Source organism: Rhinopithecus bieti, unplaced genomic scaffold, assembly GCF_001698545.2.
Source record: "Rhinopithecus bieti isolate Rb0 unplaced genomic scaffold, ASM169854v2 scaffold_4658, whole genome shotgun sequence".
NCBI lineage: Eukaryota > Metazoa > Chordata > Mammalia > Primates > Cercopithecidae > Rhinopithecus > Rhinopithecus bieti.
This window is the reverse complement of record NW_016804523.1, coordinates 1,594,845-1,606,777: the sequence shown is the minus strand read 5'-3', so window position 1 is coordinate 1,606,777 and position 11,933 is coordinate 1,594,845. Positions and strand designations below refer to the sequence as shown.

The window sequence follows — 11,933 nt, the reverse complement described above, 5'->3', positions numbered from 1 at the left end:
CNGGGAGTTATACCTGATATAAATGATGAATTGATGGGTGCTGACGAGTTGATGGGTGCAGCACACCAACATGGCACAAGTATACATATGTAACAAACCTGCACGTTATGCACATGTACCCTAGAACTTAAAGTGTAATAAAAATAAAAAATAAAAAAAATAATCAAAAAAGTCTACTGAGGAAACAAACTGAAACAAGTGATCCTATGTCTATATTCAAGGTAACATAACCACACAAAGAATATAATTACTTTCAGTGAATTATAGCAGAGTAATATAACTGTGCATCCTTAGTGGGATATATCCGATGAATAAAAAGAGCTTTAAAAAAGTCTCAAGCTTCATTTGCTTATTTTATTGACAGGTCATCATATTGAAACTATTTCTGTATATATTAATATAAAGCAAATAAATAAATATGCTAATGTTATCAGAAAGAAAACTTTTTAGGAAATGTATGCTTCAGTCTTTATGGGTAAAATGTCGTGATGCCTGAAACATTTTCAAATGACTCAGCAAAAAATATAGAGATAGACAATACATAATGCATATGTGGCAAAACATTGAAATTAAGGTAGTTTTCACAGGCTGGCTTTGTTTTGTTTTATTTTTTGATTGCTTTGCCTGTACAAACAATGCTAAAACAATGCTATTTTTCATGTACAAAAATAAATATCTTAGTGTGTTCATTCTTATATGTTGGTGGTTTTGTTTCTATAGACCAAATTCCCAAAATTGGAGTTGCTGGGTTACAAGCCTATGTTTGCCTTCTTACACATTTTGTCAAATTATTGCCCAATGTTTCAAAGTGTCAATTTCTCAGAATGTTATTGCTTCTTTGAAAGAAATTTATTTAAATTTAATGAATTAAATTAAATTAATCAATATAATAAATGTCCCTTGAAAAGGTATTGTGCTATTGCATTTCTGATTGTTAATGAGAGGCTTTCATCTATACTTCAAATATGTATATTTGTATTGTATTTCTTTTGTATTGTACATACATTCTTTGTATTGTATTTCTTTTCCTATGAATTGCTTTATTTACGCTCCTTTTCAAAGAAATGGATTATTTTCATCTAGATAAAATATCTATATTTTCTTTCTTATGTTGTTCTGTCTTGCTTAAAAAGATCTCTGTACCCCATGATTATAAATTTATTCACAATTACAATTACACGTTTGGCACATTCTCCTAGACAGAAGCAAATAACCATCCTAAGATTGTTACTGGCTTTATATTTTATATTAAAAATAGTATATATTGCCGGGCCACCGGTGGCTGCAAGCTGTAAACCCAGCACTGTTGGGAGGCGAGACGGGCGGCATCACGGATCAGGAGATCGAGAACATCCTGGCTAAACACGGTAGAAACCCGTCTGCTATAAAAATAGCAAAACTAGCGGGCGAGGTGGGGGGCGCCTGTAGTTCCCACTCTAGCTCATGGGCTGAGGCAGGAGATGGGCGTGAACCGGGAGGGGCGGAGGCTTGCAGTGAGCTGAGATCGGGGCCACTGCACTCGCAGTCCGGGCGACGAGCGCAGACTCCGCCTCAAAAAAAAAAAAATAGCTCATATATTATACATAAGTATATATAGTATATGTAATATACATAATATAAATTAATATATGTAATATGTGTAATATATTATACTTAATAGAGTATATTAGATATGTTATTAATTTATATTATATATACTAACATATTTATATATAATGATATTAATATTTATATATATAAAATACATTGGCTTTATACTTTGTATTAAGATCTTTCATAGACTTCATTGGGCAAAATGACCTGAGTTGGACTCTGGAATTCCAAATTTTGAAAACCTTGCAAATATCTGTCTGCACATTCTCCAGCTGCGTTTTTTTTTTTAAGTTTTCTCAATTCCTCTGTTATTCCACTGTAGCTTATTGTTCTCTGGTTTCAATTTGTTTCCTTAGGAAATTGGTTTGATTGTCTCTGATTCATAACTCAGTAACCTGTCTTATATTTATGTTATACTGGGTTGTGTTTGTTTGTTTTCTGATTGTAAGCTAACCTTCAAGAGTAACTTTGCTTGCTCCTTGGTCTTCACTTATGTTTATGCATCTAAAAGCTTTCCTTAACTAGATCAAATCTCTGCCTTTTTTAAAAGACAGATGAAAAGAATGTCAGAGTCGGAAAAGCATCCCAAGTACAAAAATATTTGATAACATAGGCAGAATTGAATACATTTGAACTTGACTGTATTGCCTTTTCCTGCTTAACTACCCAGAGTTCACAAAAATGACTAGTGGGCGATATCTTTTGAAAATCAAGTTAACTGAGAAATTTAGAATTTGAGCCTGACTAGTCAAATTGAAGAACTGGGCCTATAATGAAACAAACTCTGGCAACACTCTTCTTTATTAATATCTGAGTATAATAATAAGAACTCATCTTAAATTTAGAGGTTAAATTCAATCATGTTCTTTCCTCTTTCTTGTTCATAAGACCTGAAAAAGAGGTCTTATCAACTTAAGATCAAACAAACTCATGTTTGACAATGTTATGCGAGAAAGGCTCTAAGGCATAGCCTACAAAATCATGTATATATTGAAAGTCTATCTGTCCTGTGGTGATTTTTTTCCCAAGAATATGCTTTGAGACCACAGCAATGAAAGGATGGGGCCTGCTGAGTTAGCTTATGAGTAATTTATGGGGCCAGGCCACATAATAAGACTCCTTTCTGTTCCGCTCACTCGAAGTTATGGCCATAATACTGTTGCCTAACAACCAACCGCAACAATCAGTAGTAAAACAATAAGCATTTGCTAAGCTGATGAGTCTATGGACTGGTTCTGGTCTGGACCAGGCTCACCTGATCTCAGTAGGCTTGCTCATGTCTGTGTTTAGCTGGTGGTCAGCTAGGGGTGAGCTGGTTTAGAAGAGCTTCACTTTTGTATCTGATAGTTAATTGAAGTATTGGAAAAGGTATAATAACTGAGCCGTGTGTCTCCTCTTCTGGCAAGCTAGGCTGAGCTTGTTCACATGATGGCTGAGTAAACTTCTAACTGTGAGAGCAGAAGCACACAAGGCCTTGTGAGGTCTGGACTCAGAACAGCATATACTTTTGACACATTCTCCTAGACAGAACCAAATAACAAGGCCTCCCCAGATTCAAGAAGAAGAGAAATACACTCCATTCTTTGCTGGGATGGGATGAGCTGCAAAGTCACACCACTAAGGTTATAATTACAAGGAGGGGTGAAGAATTACTGCCATTTGCACAACTGATCTACCATTCATACCTAACACACTGTTTCACTTGCACAGAATAAAAAATTCAACACATATTAGAGTACAAAACCTAGAATGTGGCAATTAGATAGGATGATGCTGAACCCCAGAACAGAGGCAATCAAGAGGAAGCCCTGGTGATCTGTGGAGGACCATCTAAGCCTAGGATTGTGGGGAAGGAAAATTAGGAAAGATCTAAACTGGAATTCCACAGTTGAACCTCACTTCTGCAGTCCCCTGGTTAAAGCCAGATTTAAATCTGCTAGGGGAAAGATTATAAATTCTCCATGAGCCCAGTGGCACTGACAATTGTGATTTGAATTGATTGCCAACAACAAACTCAGGTCCTTACATGAAGATGTGGATTTCTGACTTAAATTTTCAATCTGACAAGCATCAGCTAGAATCGAGTTGTTCGTACCCCCTTTAGACAGTGCCTGTCATCTCTAGCTCTTCAGAACCCCATGACCCCACTTTCTTGCACATAGCCTGCTTCTTATTTTCATCAGAAATAAGAAGCCTGGCCCCTGTAAACACCTGAGTTTGCAACCCTTGGTCTGGAATAGCTCTAGACCACTGAAGGATGGGACTTTGTTGGAATGGAGCCAGAATTACCCTGTATTCTTTTCATATTTTCTTACAATGAACAAGTATTTAGTTTATAAGAAGAAAAAGCAAAAACTCTAACTTAGAATGTAATAAATACAATTTTGAAATTAATTCATTAACAATTGAATGGCTTTTTAAAAAGAGTGAAATATATGGCACTTAATATGTCATGAGGCAGTGACTTAGTTTAGAATATGATAAAATCTGCTACTGGCCCATGATAAAAGTCTACTAAAGTTATAACTTAGCCACAACTGGGTCAATTATTACAAATTCTTAAAAATCATTATCAAAATTAAATTACTGAAATGTAAGTTTTCTTAGAATTAAATTATTAAAATGTTAAAATCATTGGTTTAGGTATTTGACATTTTCTTGTATTTTACTTCTTTTTTTAATAATTAAAGAAATAGCACTTATCAAGCACTATGGGGTCTTGTCCACCAATGAGCGTTAACCTAAGAGAAATTTTCTGCTAGGTCAGGTACAATATATCCATAGCTGAGGGTCCCCCAGTCCAGCCTATAAGAGAACAGCAATTTGTTTTATTAAAACAGGGTTCCTTGCTTTTCTTCCTTCCCTATCTTCCTTGGAAACACATGTGTTACTGAATTAAAACTGAGGTGAGTTGATGATGAGGTCTGAATGGTAGTAAATGGAAGCTGTCAAACACCAGGCTAAGATTTCACTTGTGCAAAAGAGTGTGACATTGTAAAAAAAACCCCACTTCCTTCTAAATTGTTGGAACAGCAGGGAAAGAACTGGCAGTTGTCTTCTCCCTGTTTGATGCTCCAGTGACTCATATGTGCTGACACGAAGAGTAGGGCCCTGTACAAGGTGCTCCGTCATAGCCACATGAGTCCAGGGCCCTGAGCGCCCCCTCACAGTGTGTTTCCTCTCAGCTTATAAGAATTTATATGCTAGCAAATAGATTCGTAAATACCCCACATTTTACATTTGGGGAGAATAGTTGATTTCCAATACTCAGTCTAAGCCATTTTTACCAGATACCACTTTTATTTTCTTTTATTTTCTATTTTATTTTTTCTTTTCTTTTCTTTGATATTTAAATAATATTTATAAATTTTTTGAAATTTCAACTTTAGTTTTAGATTCAGAAGGTACATGTACAGGTTTGTAATATGAGTACATTGTGTGTTGCTGAGGTTTGAGATATGAATGATCCTGTCACACAGATAATGAACCTAGTACCCAGCAATTAGTTTTTCAAGCCTTGTCCCTGACTGCTGTCCCCACTCTATTAGTCCCCAGTGTCCATCACTGCCATATTTATATCCATGAATACCCAATGTTTAGCTCCCACTTATAAGTGAGAATGTGTGGTATTTGGTTTTCTGTCCCTACATTAATTTGCTTAGGATAATGGCCTCCAGCTGCATCCATGTTGCTGCAAAGGATATGATTTCATTCTTTTTATGGCTGCCTACTATTCCATGTTATATATGTACCATATTTTCTTTATGCATCCACCATTAATGGGTACCTAGGTTGATTTAATGTCTTCGCTATTGTGAATAATGCTATGATAAACATATGAGTGCATGTCACACACCTTTTGATGTGGAAAAAAAAGTCATTTGAACTAGATCCATAATCCATTATCTGAGATTTTGGATCTGGTGTTTTTCAGAATTTTAACTTTTCTGATTTTAGAAAGGCAATGTGATGCATATACCATGAGCATAACACTTCAGGGAGACCTGAGTAATTCTCAAAATCAAACAAATTAATATGTCTGCAGTTAAGTTCATGAATAGTCATATGACAGGGGATACATGAAATTATACATATTTCATGTATCAGTATCATCCCAATATCAGTTCATGTCAATGAGTTTGCCACAAATTTGCAAGGTAAAAAAAAGAAAACTTCTGGATTTCAGAACTTTGGGATAGATAAGGGATTGCTTAATATAAATTAAATAATTTAGTATTGGCAAAATTTATGTGGCACAGAAGTGAGAGTGAAAGGAGTTGAACTAAAGAGGATGTCCCCAAGCTGCTTTCACTGTCTAGAAGGAGGCTAAGACTCTGAGAGACAGATGCCCTGGGGACTGGCTTCACCCTGGCATTCCAGGGATCAGAACAAGCCCCAGAGGCTGCCCTGAAAACTGCAGATGGAGGATGCACAACCAGGATCAAGATAAAAAGTAGAAATGGGGACTGAGAGTAGAACCCAGACAGGGAGCTATCAGAGTGGCCAAAGCAGACCAACCACGTTGGCACCCCCCAAGAACTGTTGAGAAACGCAGGAGCTTGGGCCCCACTCAGGCCTCCTAGTCAGACAGAATCAAGATCAAAATTCCAGACGATTTGTGTGCACCTTAAAGTTTGAAAAGCAGGGGGCAAAAGTCCAGGTGTTAAGGCCGTATCTAAAAAATTGCCTCCAAGCTAATAAGGAGGTGTGGGGAAAACGTTTAACCTTACACGGTGTTTCAAGGATTATTCTCTCTGCTCACCAGTTGATAAACAGAGAGAATTTTCCTTAAAATTCAAGATCTTCTTTTGGACTCAGCACAGCACAGCTCCCTAGCAGACAACGCTCCCTGCTGCCCCACTTCTTTCCCTGTCTACCAGAGAATCCCAGTTTTTATGCTATTTTATGACTAAGACATCCACGTAAGTCTCCATTTGAAGAAAGGCTTCCAGGACTTTAAAACATCTGAAAATTCTCCAGGGCATAAAATAGACACATTAAAAGACAGTTTAAAGGGTAGCTAGAATAGTTTACAAGGCAAATAAAATTAGAATGAAAATGAATCAGAAGAAAGAGGTGGCAAAAGCAGTCAAAATAAAATTTCAAGTTGGTTACATGAGTTTGTTTACTTTGTGAAAAGGCATCGAGCTGCGCCTTAGACCCCAGCACTGGCTTCCCGGCCTCTGACTAAAGCTGCACATCCCAAAGTCCACTCCACACTGCTCTGTCTACTCTACTCAGCTTCTTAGCTTCCCCTAGCCAGGTTCATGGCTGACCTTGGAACGCTCACCTGTCAGTATTTTTCAACCCCTAAATGTAAACTTTGGATCGTTTTACTNAGGCTTCCAGGACTTTAAAACATCTGAAAATTCTCCAGGGCATAAAATAGACACATTAAAAGACAGTTTAAAGGGTAGCTAGAATAGTTTACAAGGCAAATAAAAATTAGAATGAAAAATGAATCAGAAGAAAGAGGTGGCAAAAGCAGTCAAAATAAAATTTCAAGTTGGTTACATGAGTTTGTTTACTTTGTGAAAAGGCATCGAGCTGCTCCTTAGACCCCAGCATTGGCTTCCCGGCCTCTGACTAAAGCTGCACATCCCAAAGTCCACTCCACACTGCTCTGTCTACTCTACTCAGCTTCTTAGCTTCCCCTAGCCAGGTTCATGGCTGACCTTGGAACGCTCACCTGTCAGTATTTTTCAACCCCTAAATGTAAACTTTGGATCGTTTTACTTTTTATATTTTTTTATAATTTTATTTTATGTATAATTTTCTGATACCCTTTTCTCTTTTCTTTTTTTTTTTTTTGAGATGGAGTCTCACTCTGTCACCCAGACTGGTGTGATCTCAGCTCACTGCAACTTCTGCCTCCTGGGTTCAAGCGATTCTCCTGCCCCAGCCTCCCAAGTAGCTGGGATTATAGGCACACACCACCATACCCAGCTAATGTTTATATTTTAGTAGAGATGGTGTTTCACCATGTTGGCCAGCGTGGTCTCAAACTCCTGACCTCAAGCAATCCACCTGCCTCAGCCTCCCAAAGTGCTGGGATTACAGGTGTGAACCACCACACCCAGCCTCTGACACCTTTTTCAAAAGACCCACGTGTGCATGTATGTGTGTGTGCATTTGTAGATACCGTTATTCATCTTATTCTGAGTCTTTAGCCTTATTGTGCCACACATAACTTGAAGCTGACTTTCAGCTACAGACAAATGACGTGTCCAACTAAACTTTGTTACATCTGCTCTATAGTTGACCAGTAAATGATATTTTCAGTTGATGTATTCATCGGCCCCCTTTGTATGTCTCTTTCAGAGAGTTTCTATGGGAGTGGGTATAGAAACATAAACAACCTCAAGTCATCTCCCCTCTTGATGTCTCCCAGCTGCAGGTGGAGCTGGAGCAAGAATACCAAGACAAATTCAAAAGACTGCCCCTCGAGATTTTGGAATTTGTGCAGGAAGCCATGAAAGGAAAGATCAGTGAAGACAGCAATCACGGTTCTGCCCCTCTCTCCCTGTCCTCAGACCCTGGAAAAGTGAACCACAAGACTCCCTCCAGTGAGGAGCTGGGAGGAGACATCCCAGGAAAAGAATTTGATACTCCTCTGTGAATGCTCCTGCCAGGCCTTCAGAAATTGCATGGCCACTCCAGCGACATCGGACTCTCTCTTATTACAAAGATCACTGCCCAGGACCATCTTCCCAAGAAGCATCCCTTAGCCTAAAATCCACACCAAAGGGAGAGTTCCAGAGGAATCCATGAAGAAGTCCCATGCCCAGGCTCCATGTGTCGTGTGGAAACCTCTGCAGGTCTACTAGTGAAGAATGCATGTATGTGAGATTTTTGTTTTCTTTCCAATAGTAAATTCAAAGCAAGCAACTCGTAGGCTCCATGGAACTTTTAATGAAGGACAGTGTCTTCTTTGAAGAAAATCAAGCTCATGTTTTTATTCGAAGCTCTGGTGTAAAGTATTTCAAAGTCATAGAAATAGTTTGAGAAATGCATAGCATTATTTAACACTATTGAACAGCCTACTTTGAGTATTTTTTTTCTAACTGCCCCTCAACTACCATTATCTTCAAGTCAACGTGCGTATTACGTTGTTTCATCCTTTGCTTTGCAAGCACCAGTGACTTGTAGTTTGCTAATTTATTTATCATAGAGTCATCAACGTATTTGTTGCTGACATGGTTTTATTAGATACCGTAGTGATTCAAATATGTGTGTTTTCTATTTGGAAAAAAAAAATCACTTGATTGTATCCTTGCCCAATGAAGCCATCCCAAGACTTAGCAATATGGATTGTACATTTGGCTGCATGAACAAGTCAGCCACACACTTCCAGGCAGTGTGCTGTTTGCATTGACTATTTGCACTCAGAGTCTGGGTATTCATTGGTTTTTGGCCTGAAATGATCAAATAACTACAAATGGTCTGTTGAATAAAATAGTTGAGCTGACATATGTTAAAAGATATTCAATCAGAGTGAACAGGTTCCAGTGGTTATTTTGCTGTTTGACATTTTTTATGGTTCATTTATTTTTAATATAGAGAGGGAGATTGAATATTTATTTAGAGAATACAAAGACTCACATGTAAATGATAGGTATTATCTCCATGTATATATGTACCCACTTAGTCATGTAAGTGCATATACACATACACACACACATAAGTGTAGATATGTGTTTATTAATTGACAGTGACCCAAATCTCTTCCACAAGACTTAAAACCAAAATCAGGGATGAATGGATAGAGAAGAAAAGGGTCAAACATCTAGATTACACGGATGTTAAATTATATGGAGATGCTAAGAAATAATTGATGGAGCCATTGATGCAAACTGAAGTAGATTTAGAACTTATTATATGAATTTGATTTATATTTTGCAAGATCAAAAATTAAATGTTAAGTGTCAGATTTTAAGCTTGTTTTAATGGTCAAAAAATTAGGACAGAAATATGGACATTTATTAGAATCTTCCATAATTTTTAAGTCTGAAACATTTCTATTTTATTCTAACATAAAAAAACTTTCATTATATATTTACTAAGTACATTTAATTCACTTAACTGTGTCTTTACAAGTTCCTATTTTAGGTGGTGTAAGAGAAACAAATTACATCAAGGTAAAACTGATCAAAAGCATGATTGAAAGTTCTGAAAAAAGAAAAACAATAATATATAGAAAAATGTAACTTAGAAAGTAACACATGAATATTGAAGCTAAAACCCAGAAGCCAGATGCTCAGTTTTATTTTACTTTAAAATAAACCTGTCTGATTGTAGCTTAGCGAAATATCTTAAAACGCAAAAACCAGTTGTGTCCTGAAAATTGTGTTTCAAGAATTTAATATTTTTATGAAAATTATTTTATTTAACTTTAAGCAATAACTAGAGATCACAATTAAATTTTAATCAAAATGAAGGCTTAGTTCAAACATAAGGAAACAGTGTTTGATTAAAAAAACACATCTAGTAAGACGCAAGGGGAAAATCACATCCTCTTTGGAGATGATTATATTTTGATCTGAAGGGTTTGGGGTGTTCATTAGACACTTAATAAAACTTAACTTCCACTGAAAAAGAAATCTTTTGTAAATCATTCTACTTTTGCACTTTGAAAGAAAGGCATTAATCATAAAGAAGCAAGAACGGTCAAAATCGAATGCTGCATTTTTATAAACAAAATTACAGACTGTCTGAAATTACAGAAGAATGAACTAATAATAGCATTCATAACCAAACACAATGGTGATTATTGCAGAACGTCGTATCACATTTTAGTCCAGAGATAGAATAAAGTTGAATAACCTTGACTTACACAAAACTGTTTTGGTAGTTGGATTTCATTATCTTAGTGAATTTAGTCATTTTACAATATGTTTGTATTTGGCCATTTACTGTAATCACATTTTTATATCTGTACAATGACACTTTTTGCAGTTGTGGGGTAGTGTGTAACACTGTCCATCTTGCATCATTGAAACTACTACAATGATACTATCATTTAATAATATTAATATTACTTGAAATAGACTAAGATAAAGAAAAGGGGTCTGTATGATGTGCAGTTTTGTGCCTTTATGTATTTGCCTTGTTCTTTGTTGAATGTGTGAAATTCTGTACTGTGGTTTTTCCTATAATAGAGAGTAGAGCTGTGTATTAAATTAGACTGTGTCTCTCTGATACCTTTACACTACTGAGAATAGCATGGTTTTGGCCATGTAAACCAATTTGCAAAGTTCTAATGACATGCCATGTGTTTTTGGTTTTTTACATTTCATTTTAAAATTTGAGTATCACCACACATTAATTAATGCTCCTGTAGTAGATAAGCTGTCTTTAAATAATTCCAAAAAAAGGGCCATTGCTTGCATTACTTTGAATTTAATGTTGCGCTTGTGCACTGTATTAATATTGTTTGTGATGGATTGGACATTGTGATTCTTGCCTTTTAAGAAGAAAAAAAGATAGGACAAAGTATTTGAAGCTCTTAAAATGTACATATTTTGGTTCTTCTATCTCAAATTATTTAAAATGCATAATTCACATTTTTGTAATAATTCTATGCAATTTTGTGGCATGATGTTTCTTCCACTTGTAATTTTATGTGCTTTCATCACAAATCCAAAGGAAACAATAAAAATTTCTTAACACAATCCAGCTGTTATTTCTTGGTGTCAGAGCCAACCTTCTTTTGACAGGGCAAGTGGTGGGAGCAGGCATAATGCCAGTCTTTAGGACCATCGTGCCCACTCTGACAGGGCACATCAATGCCCATAAAGGATATTGGGTGTGCCAGAGGACACAGTGTTCATTGCTGTCATTCTGCCACCCTCCATCCAGCAGTGGCATTACACTTGCCATTGTTTCCATAATGGAGACCCTCTCTTCCTTCCTCTCTTCCTTTCTTCCTTTCTGTCTTCCTTGACCAAAGTTAAGCAAAGCAAAATGGTCAAAGGTTTTTTGGCAAATAGTTGCAGTGATAAGAATTGACAGAACATTTGATGTAAATTGTCTTATAAAACAGATTTTGAAAGCATTTACAATGTTGATAGGATAAGAAGGGTATGTGTGAGTTTTATGTGAATGTCCCAGAGACACCCCAAATGCAGTGTATTTGTTACTTACTTCTGTGTTACAAATGACTCTAAAATCTAGGGGCTTAAAACAATCAGAATTATCTCTTATCTCTTAGCTTTTCAAAAAAAATGTGTGGGTACATAGTAGGTATATATATTTATAGGGTACATGAGAGAGATATGTTGATACAGGCATAAAATGTGTAATAATTACATTAGGATAAATGGGGTGTCCATCACCTCAAG

The 11,933-nt window shown here is 36.5% G+C and overlaps 1 protein-coding gene across 1 annotated transcript in view; it reads left to right on the top strand.

The window, feature by feature from the left end:
• Positions 1-11,264, top strand: part of PLCB1 (phospholipase C beta 1) — a 258,291-nt gene extending 247,027 nt beyond the window's left edge. Inside the window, exon 30 of the mRNA XM_017868878.1 lies at positions 7,985-11,264. Within this exon, the coding sequence (XP_017724367.1) occupies positions 7,985-8,212 (228 nt within the window). The 3' untranslated portion in view covers positions 8,213-11,264. The remainder of the gene's footprint in view (positions 1-7,984) is intronic.
• Positions 11,265-11,933: the final 669 nt, after the last annotated feature.